Source organism: Protomyctophum bolini (assembly GCF_963924005.1).
Source record: "Protomyctophum bolini genome assembly, chromosome: 24".
In the NCBI taxonomy this organism is placed as follows: Eukaryota; Metazoa; Chordata; class Actinopteri; order Myctophiformes; family Myctophidae; genus Protomyctophum; species Protomyctophum bolini.
Genome location: NC_137885.1, coordinates 30,493,084 through 30,518,434, shown reverse-complemented (window position 1 = coordinate 30,518,434; position 25,351 = coordinate 30,493,084). Strand labels below are relative to the sequence as shown.

The 25,351-nt window shown below is 42.9% G+C and overlaps 2 protein-coding genes across 5 annotated transcripts in view; both read right to left on the bottom strand.

The window, feature by feature from the left end:
• Positions 1-2,536: 2,536 nt before the first annotated feature.
• LOC308311483 (uncharacterized protein) lies at positions 2,537-11,577 on the bottom strand. Of its 3 annotated transcripts, XM_080758172.1 has the most exons (11): positions 11,375-11,577; positions 8,222-10,307; positions 7,987-8,069; positions 7,517-7,565; positions 6,925-7,021; positions 6,441-6,519; positions 6,231-6,326; positions 5,427-5,812; positions 5,106-5,202; positions 4,579-4,665; positions 2,537-3,400 (listed from the first exon to the last, which is right to left on the bottom strand). In XM_080758172.1, exons 8-11 carry the CDS (start codon positions 5,623-5,625, stop codon positions 3,334-3,336), a joined length of 450 nt encoding a protein of 149 aa, XP_080614298.1. In that variant the 5' UTR covers positions 5,626-5,812; positions 6,231-6,326; positions 6,441-6,519; positions 6,925-7,021; positions 7,517-7,565; positions 7,987-8,069; positions 8,222-10,307; positions 11,375-11,577; the 3' UTR covers positions 2,537-3,333. The 3 variants fall into 3 exon arrangements, with proteins under 3 accessions (XP_080614298.1, XP_080614297.1, XP_080614296.1); XM_080758171.1 differs by having other exon boundaries at positions 6,231-6,519; positions 7,502-7,565; XM_080758170.1 differs by having other exon boundaries at positions 6,231-6,519.
• Positions 11,578-18,044: 6,467 nt separating this feature from the next.
• Positions 18,045-25,351, bottom strand: part of clcn4 (chloride channel, voltage-sensitive 4) — a 36,706-nt gene continuing 29,399 nt past the window's right edge. For both annotated transcript variants that reach the window (XM_080758313.1, XM_080758312.1), the window contains 3 exons: positions 22,184-22,316; positions 20,643-20,859; positions 18,045-18,261 (listed from right to left, as the gene is read on the bottom strand). In XM_080758313.1, coding sequence (XP_080614439.1) covers positions 18,171-18,261; positions 20,643-20,859; positions 22,184-22,316 — 441 coding nt within the window. In that variant the 3' untranslated portion in view covers positions 18,045-18,170. The remainder of the gene's footprint in view (positions 18,262-20,642; positions 20,860-22,183; positions 22,317-25,351) is intronic.

The following is a 25,351-nucleotide window of genomic DNA, read 5'->3' as shown; positions in this document are numbered from 1 at the left end:
TATTATAGGCTAAATGTAGGCTTTGCTGCCATCTGGTGGTGATAAGGGACAGTCGCATAGTGCATAACACCTTACCTTGTGATTTGATTGAAGAACAAAATGACTTCCATCACATTTTGGAACCGCTTCCAGAACTCTAAACCATATTTCTTTTCTGGGTGAATATCCACCATCTCTATTTTCATGATTGGTTGTTGGTACAAAGGAAGTGACCATATTTGGTCGAGGTCCAGACCTTTCCAATGATATAATGCCATATGTTGTTGCCAAGGTTTGGATGAGATATTTTGTCTCAAAATAGTGGCTTCAAATAAAACGTTTTGGAATTTTACAATACAAATCTTTAAAGGCCGTTTTTTCAAAATGAGTTTTCCTCATACCTGGGACAAAGAATCTCCACTTCAGTTGAACTCACATACACCAAACGTTCCAGTCTTATTCATAACTATATTCTGCAGAAATTACAGAGGGATGTGTTGATATATCATTCACAGCCTGATTTACATCACATTTTACACCTAAAAACATGCCGAAAATTGGGGGTTTTTTTATGCCTGTTGACACTATTTTCTGATTTGTGGAGTGATAATTAGAGATATCTAAAATCCCATCTGTCATTTTCTTTGTCTCTAATGTGTCAACAAAATGAAATGATAATTTTGAACCTGGCTTTATCCGATCTTCAGATTTATCGTCCCGAAATGTATGCATATTTAAACATATAATTTCAGAAAACTTGTAATACAAAAAAATCTTAGTTTTAATATAAGTAATCAACTGGAGAAGTTTCATAAACTAAAATATACAATATTGACATGACATATTTTCTGCCTCAATGAGCACATAACCAAGGGGTCCATACGACGTCAAACAGACCTCTCTGTAAACGCCAACCCCAAACCGTACATATGACACATAACCAACGGGACGTCCATACAACGTCCATACGACGTCCAACAGACCTCTTTAAACCCAACCCCAAAACGCACGTCCAGGTCGCCGTCCCAGCCAGACGTCCATACGACGTCTTCGAGACGACCTGACAGTCAAACTCAGGATACGGACATGAATGAGCGCATGACCAACGGGACGTCCATACAACGTCCATACGACGTCAAACAGACGTCTCTGTAAACGCCAACCCCAAACCGTACATATGAGCGCATAACCAACGGGACGTCCATATACAACGTCCATACGACGTTGACAGGACCTAAACGCTTTGAACCACTACGGATGTAATGACATTTACGGCCACAACGTGGGTGTCAATGCGCTGTGGCGCTGTTTCACATTTTCAGTGCCGATGTGCCACCCAGACTGAAGTATAGCATGGCTTCTCAACCATTTCAGGCCGTGACACCAAAAATCATAATTTGAATCAACTATAAGTTACAACTATCGCCATCATAAAAATATATATATGCATCTGCTATTTTTGTCGGAGCCCTTAGAACAGTGTTGAGAACCACGGCTTTAGAAGGCACATTCGTAGAAACAGCGAGATAACTGAGATGTAACAGAACCTAGTGGACGACTGTGGACCCGTTCAATTTGCACCCCGTCAGAGTTAGATATGTACAGTAGCCTACAGTACAGTAAGTGTACTGTACCACTCCAAATGGTCCTGTACTGAGTACATTAGTATACTCCACCATTGACAGCATTGACATTACTGCAGAAATCCCACGCATAGTGTCTGATTCCACCACCTGGCTGCCCTGCCTCGGTGGTTAATCTAAAAGCAAAGATAGCTCTCCGGAGCTTATCATTATTGGTGATAGTTTGATTAGATTATTGATTAATAATAAAGAATAACTAATTGTCCTATTAAAATAGATCCATTAATTAATATTTGTTCTGCCTGGTTTAAGAAAATAAACAGTCTAGTATTATTTATTGTATTAACTTATAACTAGTTGTTCTGTTAAGTTCAAACTACCGGTAGTTCTATTCATTAATACATTTTAAATTATATTTATTTAAGAAAAAAACACATCGTCTATTATTTATTGTATTAACTAATAACTAGTTATAAACTAGATCTAATTAGATTGTTAAATTATATTTTATTACATTATTTGTTCTGCCTGGTTAAAGAAAACAAACATATTTGCAGCAGTATGTACTGTGTAGTATTACTGTATTTATTAAATCTGAAACGCGTAAGGCTGTCATTACTCCGAGTAACCACTAGAGGGAAGTGTTGGCCTAAAAGTGACAGTCATTACCCAGAAAAGCATTATTAAAGACTTGTTTACATTGAGGTCCATCACCTCCTTCAGCTTTCCACACTTCATTTGAAGACCTGAGGCCTCCTTTTAGCCCATTTAGACCTGGTGAAACCTATACGTTATACCATTCATGCCGGGATCCACCCGTCTACATCCTTTATTTATCGTTTTAATAAGAATTTGATGGTTTTCAGAAAACCTTCGGCTAGGTTTTAGATCGTCTAAATCTGTAAAATACATTAACTATAACTAAATATTCCTCATTTGATCTAAGGGTAATGGACCCATAACGGACACCCGGGTATAAATGCAATAATTTATTAACAAGAAAATAATGAATATTTACAGATATATGGCATCATGCATAAATTACAATCAACATGAAACATTACTTTTATTACATTTTTTTTACTATGGCGTCTTCTCTCGTGTATCATCAGATGTCCGGCTCCATGCTCGCCTCTCCTTGGAGGCCAGTTGGGTCAAAACAAAGTATACCACATTGTGACAGCTGTAGTGAGTCTACAGTCCACCTGCCTGCTGGCAATATAGCCTGGTTGTGATATGTAGATGTGATTGATTTGTTTGTTTTTTTAAGTCATTCTATAACACAAAGTAATTGAATTTATTTTATGTATTTATTGTATTTTATATATTACTATGTTATTACTAATTTTATGTATAACTATATTACTAATTGTATTTATTTGATGTATTACTATGTTATTACTAATTTTACTTCATGCATTACAAATTGTATTTGTTTTATGTATTACTGTTATTACTAATTTTATTTTTTATGCATTTATTTATTTTATGTATTACTGTTATTACTCATTTTATGCATTACTATATTGATATTTTAATTAATTTTATGTATTGTCTATATTACTAATTATATTTATTTTATCCATTACTAATTTTATTTTATGTATTACTAATTTTAATTTACTTTTATTTTACTATAATCCATTTTTTTATCGTTCGTTTTATCCATTTATTTATATTATTATCTAGTTATTTATATTGGTTTATTATTTTATTGTTTATTATTTTCAAAGAGCCCTGATTGATCACATCTACATATCACCACTACCAGTCAGGATCTGAGTGACTCAGAACCCTGGTGACCTCCAGATGGAGCCACACAGGAGACCAGCAACGTCCTAAAGAAAAGAAAGAAATGCTCATTACTACTTTGTTCATAAAACAATATTGATTGAAATATTTATTAACAGTTTGCAGAATTACAGTACATGTCAAGCACAAACTCAATACAAAGACTGTTAACTGTAAGTGGACGACCCAATTAAGCATTACACTTGTTTACAAGAGGGTCCACCATGTTCAATTCATCAAAACATTTAGAGACATACAAATAAGACACTTCAATATAGTCAAAGAACAGAACAGGAATTCATCATAAAGGAGGTAAAAAGGGAAAATAAACTTATACAGTGAGGGGAAAAAGGGAGTCAAGGGATTCACATGTCTTAATGACTGTTGGTAGGGCGTTCCACACTTTGGTGGCATAGAAGTGAAAATAATTTAGTCCCTTGTTTGTGCCGAATCTGGGTTGTACATGGTTCGTTGCACTCCCTCTGGTGTTGTGGGTGTGGACTTCGTTAACATAAAGGAAGTATCTAGACAGGTACATGGGTATCTTGGTGGTGTATCGAATCTTGTGGACCAGACCCATTGCAAGATGCTGTACTCTGTCGTCGACCCTAAGCCATTCCAGCCTGTCAAAGTGGGCAGGAGTGAGGTAGGTTCGGGGGGTGAGGCCAAGTAGGAGCCTGACCAGTTTGTTTTGGGAGGTCTGGAGCCTAGTTTTAAGGGCCTTTGAGGTGCTGTGGTACCAGGAGGTGCATGCATAGTCAAAGAAACCTTGTACAAGGGCTCCTGTTAAGGTCTTCAAGGTGTTTTTGTTGACCAGTGAGGAGATCCTGTAAAGGAATCTTGTTCTTTGGTTGATTTTTTTGATTACGTTGGTGGCCATTTTATCACCGGTAAGATTAGCCTCCAGGATGGAACCCAGGTAGGTAATTTCATCTTTACGTGTGATAACATTGTCACCAACTCTAACCAAGAAGCCATTTGCCTTGCTGAGATTACTATTAGATCCAAAGAGAATGGATTCAGTTTTTCCCAGGTGTAAAGATAGTTTGTTATCAGCGAGCCAGGTGCAGATTCTACCGAGTTCAGAGCTGAGGGCCTTTTCAACCTGCAGTTTGTTCCTGTCCGAGACTAGCAGTGCCGAGTCATCTGCGAACAGGAACAAGTTGCAGTCACAAGCTGATGTCATGTCATGATCATAGTGTGTGTGCGCGTGTTGTATAGTTACCTTGCTGTGATGTAACTCCAAAGGTGATCAGAAATAGTTGCTCCATCGGCTAGAAACGTGCTCTTCACCGGCATGATGATCTTGTTCCTAAAAAAAGTCTATAGTCAACCCTAACTGATTACAGAACATGATATAAAAAAACACAACTAGAAGGATTTAGGCCTGTCACAATTACCTAATCGCCAAGTATTTGAGATACTTTTTTAGAGATTAGTCATAATCGTCTCCATGTTGAAAATGTTCATATATTGTCAAACATTTTAAAGAAATAATGGAAGCAACCGATCTACAAGCTCTAAACGTGTCACTTTGTAATTTTCTTCTCTTTTAGTGTATAAAGTTGTTGAATTATGCCATGTGCAGCTTTTTGTTTACAAAGCATACAAAAGCCAAAGTTTTATTTAGAATGTTATGTTATGACGCAATTAAATTGTTACTAGTAATTTATTTGAGAAACAATTAAATCGGCCATTATAAAACCTCAAATTCCGACAGGCCTAAACGGGTTCCAGTGATGTCTACCGAACCTTCTAGCTCCGTCCGAGCCTCCCAGCGACCCAGAAGTCCTCAGCGGAAACACCCAGGGAAAGCTTCGGATCTCGGGCATCGGCTGAGATCTCCATTCTAACAAAGAACGAAAGACAGACAGACAGACACACACGCACCCCAAATTAGCTTTGCTGTGTGTGTGTGTGTGGGTGTGTGTCCTGTCACAACATACACACTTACAGTAACGTTTAAGAATAGGGATTGACCGATTATCGGCAACGGACGATTATTGGCTTTTTACTATAAAGCCTATAAAAAAGCCCCAACCCTAAAGCGGTTCGTACTGTCGAGTTCCTCACCGAAGCGGTTCGTATACGTTGAGTTCCTCTCCGAAGTCCTCCAGCGTCTACCCAGATCTCCGTCCTCTGTCCTCCCATCCATCCAGGCCCAGGTCCGAAGTCCTCCAGCGTCTACCCAGATCTCCGTCCTCCCATCCATCCAGGCCCAGGTCCGAAGTCCTCCAGCGTCTACCCAGATCTCCGTCCTCCGTCCTCCCATCCATCCAGGCCCAGGTCCGAAGTCCTCCAGCGTCTACCCAGATCTCCGTCCTCTGTCCTCCCATCCATCCAGGCCCAGGTCCGAAGTCCTCCAGCGTCTACCCAGATCTCCGTCCTCCCATCCATCCATCCATGGACAGACCTGCAGATCGCTAGAGGATCCAGCTGCGTCTACTGCCATTTCCATCCTGAGAGAGAAAGAAGAAAGCATTAGCTCTACAAGCTCACAACACGTTGCAACGCGGTGTGAGCTTGTAGATCTGCTATTTTTGCTGAACGCTCCCTCAGAATAGGGATGCTGGGTTTGAAGTGGTAGTGTCATTAAGACTTTGATTAGCTTGGAAGGCTGACAGACATTCAACCACAGTGCCACTAGGAGGCATCAACACATGTACAGACCTCAACATCTTTTGTCATTTTTTATTCAAGTGCTTCTAAAAGCAGATGAGATATTGACTCTCAAACTATTGTGCAGAGTCATTTAGATTTATCATGAAATATTTAAAACATTTGGATGACTGTAGTAAATGATGCCATTCTTCGTGCCATAACAGTACAAAAGCAGTTATCCATCCTCAGAAACAAGCCATAACTATTCCTACTCACAGCTCATCAGAGTCCTCTGAGGAAGCCCCCGGGGGGGGGGAGCTTTGGAACGGATCTCTGTCCGGGTACATCAGCTCGTCTATTGACATCTCCATTCTAACAAAGAAAGAAAAGAAAAAAACACACCAAATTAGCTTTGCTCTGTGTGTGCATGTGTGTGTGTGTGTGTGCGTGTACCCTGTCCAGCAGTGGAGTTCCAGTGACGTCTACCCAGATCTCCGTCCTCCCATCCATCCATGGACAGACCTGCAGATCTCTAGAGGCTTCAGCTGCGTCTGCCATTTCCATCCTGAGAGAGAAAGAAGAAAGCATTAGCTCTACAAGCTCACAACACGTTGCAACGCGGTGTGAGCTTGTAGATCTGCTATTTTTTGCTGAACGCTCCCCCCAGAATAGGGATGCTGGAGTTTTAAGACTTTGATTAGCTTGGAAGGCTGACAGACATTCAACCACAGTGCCACTAGGAGGCATCAACACATGTACAGACCTCAACATCTTTTGTCATTTTTTATTCAAGTGCTTCTAAAAGCAGATGAGATATTGACTCTCGAACTATTGTGCAGAGTCATTTAGATTTATCATAAAATATTTAAAACATTTGGATGACTGTAGTAAATGATGCCATTCTTCGTGCCATAACAGTACAAAAGCAGTTATCCATCCTCAGAAACAAGCCATAACTATTCCTACTCACAGCTCATCAGAGTCCTCTGAGGAAGCCCCCGGGCTGTGTGTGTGCGTGTACCCTGTCCAGCAGTGGCGTTCCAGCGACGTCTCCCACGATCTCCATCCTAACAAAGAAATAAAGATTGATTAGAGTGACCAAGAGCCAGATATATATATATATATATATATAGCCTAGTCCTACATCAAACTTTTATTTATAGAGAAATTTTAAAACAGAAGCTAAACATATCACTTGCAGTAATCAACGTTTAAAGGACCACTTCACCACTTTTCAACCTATCTTCATTATACTAGTCGTCACTAATAATGGCTACCATTTTTTTGGTGTCTCATAGGACTGTGGGCAGTTCGATAAGGATTCCAAGCTATTAGAAACGGCAGGCTTTCTAGTCCTGAAAAGTTGCAATGCAAAAATGGAAGCCATCGTTCTCACGATAATAAAAATCTAAACATTTTTGTAAATAAATATTGTTTAAAAATAATCTGCCTAACGATGATGTCACTGGTGGATGAGTTTCTGAACAGCACAGTCCTCCTATGAGAAGCAGACTGAGTAGGATCTTTTTTTACTATAGAGTTCTTACTGTGCGGTTCCTCACCGGGCAGGCCCAGGTCCGAAGTCCTCCGGCATCTACCCAGATCTCCGGCCTAAGAAAGAAAGACATGTAAAGACAATATTTTGCAGCTTTTGTTGAGCTGCAAATTCAGAACCACTTAAACCCTCTATATATATATATATATTTGATAAAACATAGACCTTTAAAGAGAGCATTTGGTATATGCTCCGATTTCACTCTACACAGATTGATTTGCCAAAAATAGCAGATCTACAACAAACATGTTGCAACGCGGTGTGAGCTTGTAGATCTGCTATTTTTGCTGAACGCTCCCCCCCAGAATAGGGATGCTGGGGTTGAAGTGGTTCAAAAGTGTCATTAAGACTTTGATTAGCTTGGAGAGCTGACAGACATTCAACCAGTGCCACTAAGAGGCATCATACTGCCATGCTATACTTCGTACCATAACAGTACAACAGATATCCATCCCAACAAGAAATATTCCTACTCACAGCTCATCAGAAGTCCTCAGAGGAAACCCCCGCTTTGAAACGGATCTCTGTCCTTCCACGACGTCTACCACGACCCATCCACCCTAAAAAAGAAAATGAATTTTTAAGTGACCAAGAGCCAGATATACGTACATTGTGTCCTTTCACATCATAGACAAAATGTGTATAGAGAACACTTAAAACAGAAGCCGACCATACCACTCACAGTAATAGAAAAGTCTAAGTGGTTTCTTACTTTGAGCCGCCTTCAGAGGCCCCCATGCAGATTCATCCATGGACAGCGAGAACTGCAGATGTCCACCTGTAGGGGCTCCGGTTGAGCCTCACAGCATCTGGAATGAAAACATGGTGGTTATAGTCTATGAATGGCTTTACACATCAGTCACTTGTTGCTGCTGCCAATAGGAATTTGTGATGTGTGGCGACAATTGCTGTGTCTGTCTGTTTTTTTTATAATGCATACAATTTATAGCACTTTTCAAGGTACCCAAAGTTGCTTCACAAAACAGAAGTCAAAACAAAATTTTAAAATAAACTAGATTAAAAAGGTTAAAAACTAGAATTCTTTGGCATGTTTGTGAAGCTTTTCGGTTCCACACCAGTAACTGCTGTTCAGCTACATCCACGACCTCTCTGCAACAACATCAATGAAGTATGGCTATGCAGACGACCCGATTACTGTGTCCCAGTCTGGAGCCGTAGCTCTCATGTCAAGAAGCTGGATGCTGCCCTCAACACCGGATGGGCCACCCCAAACAAACTGCCTGCCTGTTCTCGCTGGAATCACTCCAACAGAGGTCAGACGAGAAGCAGCCACGCTGGCCCTCACTGAGAAGGCACAGCTGAGTGAATCCCAGCCATCTCCTCCACAAGGTCGTCAGAGACACCACAGCACACGTGCCTCAAGTCACGGTGTCCTTTGCCACAACACACACACACACACACATACACACACACACCAAGTCACGGCGACCTTTGCCACAGCAGACGTGCCTCAAGTCACTGTGCCCCTTTGCCATACAGGCCCAGGAACTGCTCCAAACAACACCAGCTGACACCTCCAAGGCATCCTGGGTGAAGGCAAGACAGAGGGAGCAGTGGAATACATCGAGGACCCCAAATATGTTCTTTGCCAGCACCTCCACTGCAAGGAGTGGACAACCTTCAAAGCAGAAGTGGGACATCTCGGACAGTGCCCACTGTGAATGCGAGGATCCACTACAGACTGTGGAACACGTAATGACCATTTGCCCCAAATACCGGCCACCGAATGGTGATTGTGGCTTAGGTGACCTAGACAATGACACATTGTACTGGCTTGCTGCAACAGAGCTGAAGTTCTATGGACATACGGCAGAAGTTTATGAAAGTTATTTTTTGTAATTTCTTAATTTTTTTGGCATGTTAGTCAAACCTTTGTGGTCAAACATTTTGTTCTTTTATTTATTGGTGAAGTTTTAGTGGCACTTTGAATATTGACACATTTGATATATGTTTTCGTTAGGGATGTCCGATATTAACGGCCGATAAAGGCATTAAAAATGAATAACCCTAACCCTTAATTTTACTTTTTAAATTTATTTTTTTACATTAAAAACATCTACAAGCTCACAATACAATAAGACACGTGTGAGCTTGTAGATCTGCCATTTTCAAATGATTTTTATACATTTTAAAACTTGAGATGAGAGATTAGATCATTTTAGATGAGACATTTTACATAATGAGTAATTATTAATAATTACTTTGGGTATTTTAAGTACATTTTCATACCAAAACCTTTGTACCTTTACTCGAGTATATGTTGAATTGTAACGGAGTATTTCTATATTGCAGTATTTATAGCCTACTTTTATTTAAGTAAAAAGTTTGAGTTATGTTTCCACCACTGGAAAAAGCCTGCATATAATATATATCGGTATCTGTTGATATCGGCAATTAGGAGTTGGGCAATATCCAACACGGACTGTCGGACATCCCTTGATTTGTGTGATTTTGTGCATCTTTTGTTTTGTGAACAACCAAAGAGCACACCCAGTATGTATCACAAGGCTATTTCCACCAGTCAGGTGTACTTATATCTACATCTCATAAGCGGCCATGTACTAAACACTACAGACATCACAATTTGACTTTGGCAGCAGCAAGCAAAGAATATGCAAAGCTCTTCAGCCATGCTTCTCTCTATACAAACACTCATAATGTCCACATGGACATCTTAGCAGCCAGGCATGGGGACACAGGAGACATGGGGACACAGGAGACCAGGGCATCCTCAGGTTCAGCGTTCCAGCAGCATCTATGGTCATCTCCATCCACATCTAGAAAGAAATAAATCAGAAGCTGACCATATCACTCACAGCAAGGGAAACAAGGATCAGGAAAACAAGGATCTCTGGCTAATAAGACAAATATTCCTTAAAAAATGTATAGTTGCCATCTATAACTAAAATTGAAAAATAAATAAACACATTCAATATTTTATTTCTTTCACAATTATTTTACTCCATAGGAACTGTTCCCGTCGCAGGTTGATGATGTCCATGTGTGGTCCAGCACTATGGAATGTATGGAATGCATAAAAAGTATTTAAAATATTGCTTTGATGCTTATATTAATCTCAGGAAGTATTAAGCTGTTTTTTATTAGCATATGCATTCCATAGGGCTAGACCATATGGACATGACATAATCAATTTGCAACAGGAGCAGTTCCTATTGAGTGAAAGATTTATTTATGAAAGAAATAAAATATTTATGGTGTTTAAGATTTTCGTTATAGAGGGTTAAGTTAAGTATAATGTCTTAAGGCATATGTGTCTTTAACCAGAGATCCTTTAAAGAATATTTAAAAGTGCAATATCAAAATGTATTTTACCCATCCGCTTCTAGAAAGCAATTTAAAATACAAATTACAAGTAATGTCGAGTACTTTTGGAAGTCACTGAACAGCCATGTGCCATGCCTACCACCCATGTGAATTTTCACATAATGCAGGAGGCAGCAGCATTACCCGTTAAAATGAGTGCTTCCAAAAAGAAAGTAGCTCAAAGTCACTTGAGTGTATTTTTATGAAACAAACGCTTTGCAGATTGAAAGAGTATAATTCAAGCTTGCCCTACAGCTGCAAAGTTAGCATTGTTCTTTAAGAGAAGGCAGAAGATGCAAATTAGTCATTTGACTCAGCTGTGTGGCGTCAGTCAACACAACTAAACGGTGACTTTTTCCAACACATAAAAGGTACAAATCAAACCACACAAAACGAAATAATTAAATTCACATAACTCAAGAGGCTCAACAGTCAACTGTCAACACCACAACAATATTGCATTTTGATGTATATCAAGCAGTTTCTCCCTAAATGTTCCACAGTTCAAAAGATAGCCTACCTTTCTCAGGATTTAAATAGTTCCGTTGAGTTCAAAACAACTTAAAACAGTTCCTGTGTCAAACCACCACGCAATAAATCCACCTCTCAAAAAAGCAGGTAAGGTTAGCACAGGGTTTAAATGGCTACAGCCAGGGGGTCCGGGTTTTGGCTGTTTGTTAACAACCTGCATTCAACATGAACGGTGATTCTGACTTCTGACTGAGACGCTCATCAATACTTGCAGGTTTTAGTAATCAGTCAATCAAAGTGACGCGGGCAGGTCACGTGCGGAGAATGACGCGATGTGATTGGCTGACAGGATGGATGAATGGAGTGACATGAATATTCAAGTTGGGGCGGGGCCAAGGGGTGTGTTCACGGTGTTGTGACCATGTGTGTGTCACTGTGTGTGTGTGTGTGTGTGTGTGTGTGTGTGTGTGTGTGTGTGTGTGTGTGTGTGTGTGTGTGTGTGTGTGTGTGACTGACTGTGTGCGTGTGGCCTAGAGTCCTATTTAAATAGTTTTGAGGGGAAATAAATGCTATTTGTCCCAAAGTTACCTAGGACATAGGATCACTCTGCAGCACATTGTGAGCTTGTAGATTGGTTCATTTTTGTCTGTGTCAAGCTGTGCTTCATTTGATGCTGATTGCCTGCAGGGCACCGCTCTGCAGACCCGTCTATAGGCCGATGCTAACAACAGAGAGATCTATGTTCTTTGAGCAGTATCGCCTTACCCTTTTCATATCAAGTTATATTATTTATTCAGCATATGACAACCAGCCTTTACTGTGCATGAGGTTCACGTTAATGTCAATAAAGGTTCATTTAACAACAGTCAGCCTTGGTTGATGATGTCACAAACACTGCAAAAACATATTTAAAATTTTACAGTAAGTACAGTACCACTGGTACCTGGTACTTATCTGGTACCAGTACCACCGGTACCTTACTCGGTACCTGGTACTTACCTGGTACCAGTACCACCGGTACTTACGTGGTACCAGTACCACCGGTACCTTACTCGGTACCTGGTACTTACCTGGTACCAGTACCACCGGTACCTGGTACTTACCTGGTACCAGTACCATGGTACCATGGTACCTGGTACCAGTACCATGGTACCATGGTACCTGGTACGTACCTGGTACCAGTACCATGGTACCTGGTACTTACCTGGTACCAGTACCACCGGTACCATGGTACTTACCTGGTACCAGTACCACCGGTACTTTGACTTTGACCCCCCCAATTACATGGAACTATTTTTTTGGGCGTAGTGATATGGACACAAAAAACATAGTTCCGTGTGATAGAGGGGTAAAAAATGAACGAAAGTTGCACTAATATTTTAGAAATAGGTCAACAATACAAATTACTTTAGTATTATGGATTAATTTACTTTTAATGCGTGGCCCGCCCCTGTGCCCCCCCACAAAATGATCAGAATTACAACATGTGAGGGTACCTACCCTAGGGGACACGGGGAGAACATGCAAACTCCACACAGAAAGGCCCTTTCGCCAACCCCGCCTTCGGGTATGGGCACTGATGACGCGGAGGAGAACTACTTAATATTGACCAAAACCAGAGCACCGCCACAGGACTCAACCAATCAGAACCAGAGCAGAACTCCCACCACGGGGACTCAACCAATCAGAACCAGAGCAGAACTCCCACCACGGGACTCAACCAATCAGAACCAGAGCAGAACTCCCACCACGGGACTCGGGCAATCAATGAATACAGTTGCAACCACTATATGATTGGCAAGTATTTTATACAGCTCATCACACAATGTCCAAATGTAACAGAAACATGTCATTACGGTGTCATTTTAACAGAAACATGTCATATGGTGTAATTTTAACAGAAACATGTCATATGGTGTCATTTTAACAGAAACATGTCATATGGTGTCATTTTAACAGAAACATGTCATATGGTGTCATTTTAACAGAAACATGTCATATGGTGTCATTTTAACAGAAACATGTCATATGGTGTCATTTTAACAGAAACATGTCGTACCGTGTCATTTTAACAGAAACATGTCATATGGTGTCATTTTAACAGAAACATGTCATAACGGTGTCATTTTAACAGAAACATGTCATATGGTGTCATTTTAACAGAAACATGTCGTACCGTGTCATTTTAACAGAAACATGTCATATGGTGTCATTTTAACAGAAACATGTCATATGGTGTCATTTTAACAGAAACATGTCGTACCGTGTCATTTTAACAGAAACATGTCATATGGTGTCATTTTAACAGAAACATGTCATATGGTGTCATTTTAACAGAAACATGTCATATGGTGTCATTTTAACAGAAACATGTCATATGGTGTCATTTTAACAGAAACATGTCATATGGTGTCATTTTAACAGAAACATGTCGTACCGTGTCATTTTAACAGAAACATGTCATATGGTGTCATTTTAACAGAAACATGTCATATGGTGTCATTTTAACAGAAACATGTCATATGGTGTCATTTTAACAGAAACATGCCATAACGGTGTCATTTTAACAGAAACATGTCGTACCGTGTCATTTTAACAGAGAGAAAACTACAAGAATAATTAACAATGAACATAGATATGGCAGCAACCTTTAAGCCTAATTGTTAGCGCTCCTCACACACGCACGCACACGCATACACACACACACACACACACACACACACACACACACACACACACACGCACGCACACACAAGGTGACTCTTGTCCAGAATGTCAACATGGCAGGGGGGATAAAACAATATCTAACAAATTAAATAAAATAAAAATGGCCAGTGTATTTAGTTTCATTTAAACTAAATCTATCTGGTCCAGTGTATTTAGTTTCATTTAAACTAAATCTATCTGGTCCAGTGTATTTAGTTTCATTTAAACTAAATCTATCTGGTCCAGTGTATTTAGAGTTTCATTTAAACAAAAATCTTTAGCGTGTGTCCAATACTAATACTAATACTACTGACTATTATGTTAAAATACTACTTCAATGTGTCTATTATGTTCAAAGTGCAACTCGTTTTTTCTTTCTTCAGTGTTTTTACGGTTCAATGATGTCACGGATAAAAGCAGCAAACATGAACTTGAGGTAAAAAAAGAAAAAGAAAAAGAAAAAATAGATTTCTGTAATGTAGTGTCTAATTTCAGCTCGCCATCGTTGCTTATTGAAAACCAACCAAGCTACCGGTCGACATGCGTTGTACTGTACTGTACTGTACTGTACTGTACTGTGTGATGATATCCACAGCGTGTTGGGAGCTTCTATAGGTTTGGCTGTTTTCAGCACGCAATGCTGTCGTAGGTAGGACAAAATGGTCCCAAACGGGTCCATTTGGTTCCATTTGTACTCTCAGAGTTAAATGAACAGTGATTTTACAATATAAATTGGCGGTCCCAGAGATAGAAGGAAATGCCTTCTGGGGGGTCCGTAGACTAACGCATGTCAAACTGGGGGTCCCTGGCACGTCTCTCCAAATGGGGGGGGGGGGGGGGGGGGGGGGTCCACGGGGCTAATTAGTGTCAATTTGGGGGTCCTTGACATGGAAATGTTTGGCAATCAGTGCATTACAAAGCACGGGTTCCTATTCCTCCAATCTGCCGATCAGTGTCGTTCCAGCATTTGATATGTTAAGTGATAGTACTGTACTGTACTGTACTGTACTGTACTGTACGACAGAATTCAACAGTTGGGCACAGAATCACGCGTGGCAGGTAAACTAGACATACTGACACACTCAAATAGCAGGATATCTTTGACCAAAAATACCTCGATATTGTATCGTTGATTTTCTTCTTTTAGCTTTTTCAGAAACGGCCTAAAAATAGCCAATTTACGAGCTCACGACGTGATGCATTGTGACGCTTGGAGATTATAGGCTATCTTTGAAAAGCTCAAGTGATTAAAACAAGAGACATGAATGCATTAATATGATGATATAACATTATACCAAAACGCCTCATTTCACTACATTGTACCAAACAAGAAGAATCACCATAAGAAATGAAAAACAAGTAAAAAAACATTATGTCAGATAATCAGAAGACCCACATCTCCATATATTAAAACATTATGTCAGATAATCAGAAGACCCACATCTCCATATATTAAAACATTATGTCAGATAATCAGAAGACCCACATCTCCATATATTAAAACATTATGTCAGATAATCAGAAGCCATATATTCATGTTATCTTTTTGTAACTGAATGTCCAACGTTTATCATATTACAGCGTTTTACACAAAGTGGTTACGCGTGTCTGTGGCTTTTATAAATATTGAACTAAATGAAAAGTAAGAGCGTGTGAATTAATAAATAATAATAACTATACATTCAATCCACTGGAACTTACTTTTTTTTTTTTTTTACTCCCAGTTTTCAGAAAATTATCAGTTTTGGACATACAAGTTTTCTACCGACAGCAACGATATGGTATGTGAGATGATGAATAACTGAGGGGGGGGACATCACTGAGGGAGGGGGGGGGACATCACAATGCATAGCTTGTAGATGGCCGAGGATTACATCGTTGGCTTTACGGCATGGCGAAACAGATAGCAGATAAGAGTGGGCGCGGGTCAAACGGATAGGGTGAGGACAGAGTTTCTAATCAGGACGGATAGGGTGAGGACAGAGTTTCTAATCAGGACGGATAGGGTGAGGACAGGTTCTAATCAGGACCGATAGGGTGAGGACAGGTTCTAATCAGGACCAATAGGGTGAGGACAGGTTCTAATCAGGACCGATAGGGTGAGGACAGGTTCTAGTCAGGACGGATAGGGTGAGGACAGGTTCTAATCAGGACGGATAGGGTGAGGACAGGTTCTAATCAGGACGGATAGGGTGAGGACAGGTTCTAATCAGGACGGATAGGGTGAGGACAGGTTCTAGTCAGGACGGATAGGGTGAGGACAGGTTCTAATCAGGACGGATAGGGTGAGGACAGGTTCTAATCAGGACCGATAGGGTGAGGACAGGTTCTAATCAGGACGGATAGGGTGAGGACAGGTTCTAGTCAGGACGGATAGGGTGAGGACAGGTTCTAATCAGGACGGATAGGGTGAGGACAGGTTCTAATCAGGACCGATAGGGTGAGGACAGGTTCTAATCAGGACCGATAGGGTGAGGACAGGTTCTAATCAGGACGGATAGGGTGAGGACAGGTTCTAATCAGGACGGATAGGGTGAGGACAGGTTCTAATCAGGACGGATAGGGTGAGGACAGGTTCTAATCAGGACCGATAGGGTGAGGACAGGTTCTAGTCAGGACGGATAGGGTGAGGACAGGTTCTAATCAGGACGGATAGGGTGAGGACAGGTTCTAATCAGGACCGATAGGGTGAGGACAGGTTCTAATCAGGACGGATAGGGTGAGGACAGGTTCTAATCAGGACCGATAGGGTGAGGACAGGTTCTAATCAGGACGGATAGGGTGAGGACAGGTTCTAATCAGGACCGATAGGGTGAGGACAGGTTCTAATCAGGACGGATAGGGTGAGGACAGGTTCTAATCAGGACCGATAGGGTGAGGACAGGTTCTAGTCAGGACGGATAGGGTGAGGACAGGTTCTAATCAGGACGGATAGGGTGAGGACAGGTTCTAATCAGGACCGATAGGGTGAGGACAGGTTCTAATCAGGACGGATAGGGTGAGGACAGGTTCTAGTCAGGACCGATAGGGTGAGGACAGGTTCTAATCAGGACGGATAGGGTGAGGACAGGTTCTAATCAGGACCGATAGGGTGAGGACAGGTTCTAATCAGGACCGATAGGGTGAGGACAGGTTCTAATCAGGACGGATAGGGTGAGGACAGGTTCTAGTCAGGACCGATAGGGTGAGGACAGGTTCTAATCAGGACGGATAGGGTGAGGACAGGTTCTAATCAGGACGGATAGGGTGAGGACAGGTTCTAATCAGGACCGATAGGGTGAGGACAGGTTCTAATCAGGACGGATAGGGTGAGGACAGGTTCTAGTCAGGACGGATAGGGTGAGGACAGGTTCTAATCAGGACGGATAGGGTGAGGACAGGTTCTAATCAGGACCGATAGGGTGAGGACAGGTTCTAATCAGGACGGATAGGGTGAGGACAGGTTCTAGTCAGGACCGATAGGGTGAGGACAGGTTCTAATCAGGACGGATAGGGTGAGGACAGGTTCTAATCAGGACCGATAGGGTGAGGACAGGTTCTAATCAGGACCGATAGGGTGAGGACAGGTTCTAATCAGGACCGATAGGGTGAGGACAGTGGTTCTCTTGTCCACTAGTCCCTTCCTGACATTTTAGTCTAGTTTTTTTATTTGTTGACGAAATTGTCAATACATTTAGTCTTAGTTTTAGTCATCATAGCTTAGTCTTCATTTAGCTTCCATTTAGTTTACATCAGTGAAAAAAGGTAGTCGACGAAAGAAAGAATCGTCCTAGTTTTAGTCGACGAAAACAACACTGCTAGTCAGGACGGTTGGGGTGAGGACAGTGGTTCTCAAACCTTGTCATGTTCTCCAAGGGGTCCCCGGACCTCCAAGGACCCCTGGGGGTCCCCGGACCTCCACATGAACGTACTTGGCTACGTACGCCCCCCCCCCCCCCCCCCCCCCCCCCCCGAGGAAAAGGGAATTTGAGAACCACTGTGGAGAACCACTGTGGGTAACTATACAGCATATCACTGGTTACAGTACAGTAGCGTTGCACTATTTACACAGTCCCAAAGGTCAGGGGTCATTCATCTAGTTAAACATGGTGGATTCTGGGTCAAAGGTCAGTTGAACATGGTGGATTCTGGGTCAAAGGTCAGTTGAACATGATGGATTCTGGGTCCTGGTTCATCATCTGAGCCATGTGACGCAGCACATCCTTCTTGGTGATAATTCCCAGGAGACGTCTGGAGAGGAGAGGAGAGGAGAGGAGAGGAGAGGAGAGGAGAGGAGAGGAGAGGAGAGGATTTAGTATTTTTTATGTAGTAGATTGTTACTGTACATGTAACATGTACTGTACTGATGAATTGAACATGGTGGACCCTCTTGTGACTGAACCAGCTAGTGTAATGCTTTATGGTGTGGTCCACTCACAGTTAACATGGGCTATGGGCTATAGTTCCACACATTGGGCTCGATTCACCAACAATAAATACGCCAGAGTGTAACGGTGGCGGAAACAGATATCGTATTTATCCGTCCGATCAAGCTACGTTGAGATGACGTTATTCAGAGAAGCTGGTGTAATCACTTCATTTGTTCGGATCACTGAGTGTATCCTTTCCGCATTTTTCCCAAGCGATTGGCCTGGTGTCGCCTGGTTAGTTGGAACATCCACGCCCATTCTACACCATATAAGGCAACAGGAAATCTCGAAATACGTCATCATAGCCGGCACAGAGGATTTAAACAGCGCGATGAGCTTGTAGAGTAGTTCATTTTGACAGGAGGTTCTCTGCACGGACAGATCTTCAAGCAAACAGCGCGAGTTATATGTATATAATTATAAACGAAACTTGCCAACTTGGCACGCATTGCTTCACTCCTTGTTAAATGTCAGAACGTTAATAAGTTAACTGATATGTTACAGTTACTTTCACATAATGAGAAAGAAGTTAATTTGTAGGCCTACTGTTCACCACACGACCAAATGCTATATTACAACTCGGCAATGATAAGCCCTTACTGATGAATGCACTGCAGGGTTATTAAAAAAAAGAAATAACACTCGCCTGCAGAAGTAAAATAGATATCCGATATTTTTTTATCAGAGCTGCATTGATTCATGCGGGGAATAGATTAAATCATCTCACTGTCATCTGTCTGAATGCCATGTGGAGAATGGATTTGTTCTGATCATAGACACGTATAGCATATAGCTATTTAAAAGTTAAAACTGACTGGCCAAATTGCACGCGCTGATGCCATAATGTGGATTTATAGGGCGAATTAGCCCTCGTGACTGCTGTCTGTCTGTCAGACCGGCATGTCTGTGAACCATAGAATGCCATAGATAAAATGGTAAATGGTGCATTTATATAGCGCCTTTATCCAAGGCGCTTTACATAGATTGTGCATTACATTCACCCATTCACACACCGATGGAAGCGGAAACCATGCAAGGCACCAACTAGCACATCGGGAGCAATTAGGGGTTCAGTGTCTTGCTCAAGGACACTTCGACAGTAACTCTGGGGGAGCCCGGGTTCGAACTGGCAACCTTGCGGTTCCCATCCAGGCACTCTACCCCTGAGCCACCACCTGCCCTAGACCATATGCCAGTCGGGCCGGGCCGTGTTCTGTCCTGGCCGGGCTCACTGCGCCGTTATATTAATTTTCCAACGTAAATTTCACCCAGATTGGACTCGGTTCAGCGGCAGCATGCTGCTGTCCGCCACACACACACACACACACACACACACACACACACACACACACACACACACACACACACACACACACACACACACACACACACTAAACACTCACTAACTAAACAACACTAACACACACTAAACAACGTTGGATTCGTGCAGATTAGAATGCAGATAAGATAAGTGTAGCCAGGCCTATGTTCTATGTTTTTTAACATGCAGCGAGTCCGCGAGAGCCGATCTACAAGCTCACAACGCGTTGCACTGCGAGTAGAAAGCTGTCAAATGAGAAGCACAATCGCGCATGCTAGAAATATCCTAATAAATAAATAAAAAGGTGTCGGGCTTGCAGGGGCAGTTTAGAATGCATGCATTTAGGCATACAAGTGCATACAAGTGCACTTGGCTTTTTATATATAGGCTATCATTTTTTTTATGTGCTGACCAAGCCTTTGAATCCCCGACATGATCTTGCTGCACCTTTCCTTTCAGATTACTTTGTCCTATTTGCCTGTTGTTTTATTATTGACGTCTTCTGCACTGAATTTTACTGTATTGTATTGTATTGTATTGTATTGTATTGTATTGTACTATATTCTGCCTTGTGAAGCACTTTGGTAGAATGAGAATTGTTTTTAAATGTGCTATTTAACCCATTTTGACCTGAGATCAGATTCTAAAAATATCTTCTACATCCTGACAGTTGTCTGAAAAAGCCATGTTTCTATGTCAGTCGTTCTTCGATTTTTCAAAAATAGCAGACCTACAAGCTCGTAGCGCGCCACTCGGTGCCGTGCTATGAGCTTGTAGATCTGCTATTTTTCAATAGCTAAAGCATAACATAATGCTAACCCCAAAATGGGCTAAATAAATGTATGATGTGATGTTATGCTTAGCTGTGATTGGTCACTCACCCGCTCCGGGTGACCAGACACTGACGGAGGCCCAGCTTCCTGAAGATGTCCACCACGGTCTCCATGGGGGTGTGGTCCGTGACCGTGAAGGGGCTGAGGTTCAGGATGCGACGCAGCTTCAGGGGCTGAGGGTCCGAGGCGGGCAGCGCCGGCCCGTCCTCCGTGAAATACACCACGGAGCTGCTGACCACGCCCTCCTGCTTCTGACGGGCGTTCTCTGCAGAGAGGAGGACCGAAGAAATAGTTAGAAAGAATCTAAAAAAAAGGGCAGGTTACAACACTTTTATTGTTGTTTTTATTTTTTTCTAATTGCGAACGCAGTGAGCACTAACTATGAGACCTAGCAGATCATGTCTGTCTGTGTGTGTGTGTGTGTGTCTGTCTGTCCCGCTGTTACGTCACCATGACTCAGCCATAACCATATAAGGAGTCCCCAAAGCAGCTATACGTCCAAAACCCAAATATGTACGAGCTGCGTTCGCTTCCCGCGTTTGCGCGTCTTACTTGTTATTTGTACGGCCCCAAACATTGTGACACGTTTGTTGTCATGCGTTGTCACGACTCGAGTTGGCTTTGTAGTTTGTGCGACGCTTAAAAGGTCTTTAAATAAATACTTTTTGAAATGTCTATGGGAAAAATGTAATTGGGAATTATTTCCTGGGCCTGGCGTCGTCATGAAAGGGGGCGGGACTGCGACCTTTATCCTAGGCGCTTTACATAGATGGTGCATCTATGTGCATCTATTACCCATTCACACACCGATGCCGGAGGAAACCATGCAAGGCACCAACCAGCACATCAGGAGCAATCAGGGGTTCAGAGTCTTGCTCAAGGACACTTGGACATGAAAGTTATCTGACCAAAATGTACTCTATGAAGTCGTTTCAATAAAATAGTTAATACAAAATAAATAACTGTAACCTGTGAGTTACAACAATAATAACACCATGAATTGCTTTAAACAAAATGACAATCTCCTCTCTAGAGTGCAAACATGAAATAGAAATCACCATAGACATACTGTATATTTGTATCCTTTTAACCCAACAACCATGAAATGTAAGTTACTGTATTGTATACCCTTTAACAAACAAGTATTACACCGAGGTTTAACTGCTTTAAATGTACACGTTTAGTCCATTCATTCACGGTTATCATGAAATAAAGTCTAAACCCATCTATTCATTTATTGACGTTACCCGAGGCTTCTCAAAATGTCCCAAAACAGATCGTCAGAAACACATTCACTTCAAAAGGAACTGCCAAAAGTAAAAATAATAATATCATGCCGCAATAGCAAACTGTATTGTACCTTGTGGCCTAAGCCAGGTGCTTAAACAAAACAAACATTTGTGGCGTTGTGACCACTAAACACTGAAGTGTTCCTTTGCTGGCGTAGTTGTTTACATTGCTCTGTACCAGTGCCATATCGCGCCAAATAGTACTTTACTTACTGTACTTACTGATAGCCAATAGGGGGAGGTCTTACTGATAGCCAATAGGGGGAGGTCTTACTGATAGCCAATAGGGGGAGGTCTTACTGATAGCCAGGGTGAGGTCTCTGCGCTGCACGAATCCGATGAGCCTCTCAGACTCGCGGGACACGACGACCGGGAAGCCGTTGTAGTCGGTGTCCTTGATGAGGGTCTCCACGTCCTCCACCGTGGTGCTGTCCTAGAGGAGACAGGGTGTTACTACACCCTCTAGGTGGCGCTGTCCTACATAGGATGGCAATTATAAATGCGGCAGGTGCGCACAATGCAACTTCACCACTAAGAGCCACACTTTTACGCACCCAACTCACGGGTAAAAACTTTGACATCAAGGGCACCATAACATGCACAACCAAAAATGTGATATACTTGCTCAAATGCCCAAGTTGGACTATAGGATACGTTGGCAAGACCAACAGGGCTCTAAAGACGCACATGTTCGAGCATAGAAGCAGCATCCAGCAACCAAGATCCTAAAAAGCCCCTTTGGTTGCAATGCAGTTTCTGTCCACTAAACACACTGTGGCCACTCTGAGATACCAGGGGGTTGAACATGTGAAACGCCCCAGGCAGGCGAGGAGGGGATCTGAATAGATTGTTGCTACAACGTGAATCCTTTCGGATTTACACTTTAAATACAATGTCCCCAAAGGGAACGAACGAGGACTTCCCCATCAGCCATTTTTTTTAAAATCATTTCTTTATCGTATGCTGTATATATTTGAATTGTTGCCTAAGTAATAATACCGGATTATGTGAATCACGGTCTTAGATTCTATAATAATCATGATGTCTGTCACGGGGCAGCCCGCGCCACACACACACACACACACACACACACACACACACACACACACACACTGATTAAGGTAAGCGGTGTGTATTTAATTGCACATGTCTTTTGGTCTTGTCCTGTAATTCAGCCATTTTGTAAGGAAGTGACAACACTTATCTCAAACATTATGGGTTTTAGAATAGATGATACATTCACATCTTTGTACCTAGGACAACTCCCAGACGGGCTAAACCGGGATGACTCATACTTACTTAAGATCCTACTTGTAGCAAGCAAAAAAGCTATTACAAGAAATTGGTTACAAAATAACTACTGCCGACCTTTTTATCAACATTGTGAAACAACTGCATCGTCCTAGAACAGATGACCTATTCTTTAAGACTGCAAAAAGAGCTGGGTGAAAGAAGATGGGAGAAATGGACAGAGTACTGTGGAGTGAATATGGGTGGTGTCTTTCCGGTTGTCATTTAATGTAAGGAACCCAAAAATCTGTAATATGCATTTGTTTTGTTTTGTTTTTTGTCTTTTGTTTTTACTCAGTTTTCTTTTACTGTTGATGTTTCTGTCCTATTGTATGTCTTGTTTGTCTTTGGTGTCTGTCTTGCATATTCAAAAATTTCAAAATAAAGAGTTTAAAAAAAGAGGGAAAAAAATTGGTTAATTTTCCTGCGACAACAAAACCAACCGACGCCGTCTCCCTCCCTCTCTCACCTGTCTCTCCCTCTCTCACCTGTCTCCCTCTCTCACCTGTCTCCCTCTCTCACCTGTCTCCCTCTCTCACCTGTCTCCCTCTCTCACCTGTCTCCCTCTCTCTCACCTGTCTCTCCCTCTCTCACCTGTCTCCCTCTCTCACCTGTCTCCCTCTCTCACCTGTCTCCCTCTCTGTCTCCCTCTCTCACCTGTCTCCCTCTCTCACCTGTCTCTCCCTCTCTCACCTGTCTCCCTCTCTCACCTGTCTCCCTCTCTCACCTGTCTCCCTCTCTCACCTCCCTCCCTCTCTCACCTGTCTCTCCCTCTCTCACCTGTCTCCCTCTCTCACCTGTCTCCCTCTCTCACCTCTCTCCCTCTCACCTGTCTCCCTCTCTCACCTGTCTCCCTCTCTCACCTGTCTCTCCCTCTCTCACCTGTCTCCCTCTCTCACCTGTCTCCCTCTCTCACCTGTCTCTCCCTCTCTCACCTGTCTCCCTCTCTCACCTGTCTCCCTCTCTCACCTGTCTCCCTCTCTCACCTGTCTCCCTGTCTCCCTCTCTCTCTCACCTGTCTCCCTCTCTCACCTGTCTGTCTCCCTCTCTCACCTGTCTCCCTCTCTCACCTGTCTCTCCCTCTCTCACCTGTCTCCCTCTCTCACCTGTCTCCCTCTCTCACCTGTCTCTCCCTCTCTCACCTGTCTCTCCCTCTCTCACCTGTCTCCCTCTCTCACCTGTCTCTCCCTCTCTCACCTGTCTCCCTCTCTCACCTGTCTCCCTCTCTCACCTGTCTCTCCCTCTCTCACCTGTCTCTCCCTCTCTCACCTGTCTCTCCCTCTCTCACCTGTCTCCCTCTCTCACCTGTCTCCCTCTCTCACCTGTCTCTCCCTCTCTCACCTGTCTCTCCCTCTCTCACCTGTCTCTCCCTCTCTCACCTGTCTCCCTCTCTCACCTGTCTGTCTCCCTCTCTCACCTGTCTGTCTCCCTCTCTCACCTGTCTCTCTCTCTCACCTGTCTCCCTCTCTCACCTGTCTCCATCTCTCACCTGTCTCCCTCTCTCACCTGTCTCCCTCTCTCACCTGTCTCTCCCTCTCTCACCTGTCTCTCCCTCTCTCACCTGTCTCCCTCTCTCACCTGTCTCTCCCTCTCTCACCTGTCTCCCTCTCTCACCTGTCTCCCTCTCTCACCTGTCTGTCTCTCTCACCTGTCTCCCTCTCTCACCTGTCTCCCTCTCTCACCTGTCTCCCTCTCTCACCTGTCTCCCTCTCTCTCACCTGTCTCCCTCTCTCACCTCTCACCTGTCTCCCTCTCTCTCACCTGTCTCCCTCTCTCACCTGTCTCCCTCTCTCTCACCTGTCTCCCTCTCTCACCTGTCTCCCTCTCTCACCTGTCTCCCTCTCTCACCTGTCTCCCTCTCTCTCACCTGTCTCCCTCTCTCACCTCTCACCTGTCTCCCTCTCTCTCACCTGTCTCCCTCTCTCACCTGTCTCCCTCTCTCTCACCTGTCTCCCTCTCTCACCTGTCTCCCTCTCTCACCTGTCTCCCTCTCTCACCTGTCTCCCTCTCTCTCACCTGTCTCCCTCTCTCACCTCTCACCTGTCTCCCTCTCTCTCACCTGTCTCCCTCTCTCACCTCTCACCTGTCTCCCTCTCTCACCTGTCTCCCTCTCTCTCACCTGTCTCCCTCTCTCCCTCTCTCACCTGTCTCCCTCTCTCACCTGTCTCCCTCTGTCTC

Excerpts from the sequence above, each read along its gene's own strand:
- LOC308311483 (XM_080758171.1), bottom strand. The coding sequence starts at position 5,625 with ATGGGAGGACGGAGGACGGAGATCTGGGTAGACGCTGGAGGACTTCGG. Across the intron at positions 5,203-5,426 it reads AACGTATACGAACCGCTTCG|AATGGAGATCTCAGCCGATG; the intron begins GTGAGGAACTCG and ends GTTCTTTGTTAG. Across the intron at positions 4,666-5,105 it reads GGCTCGGACGGAGCTAGAAG|GAACAAGATCATCATGCCGG; the intron begins GTTCGGTAGACA and ends GACTTTTTTTAG.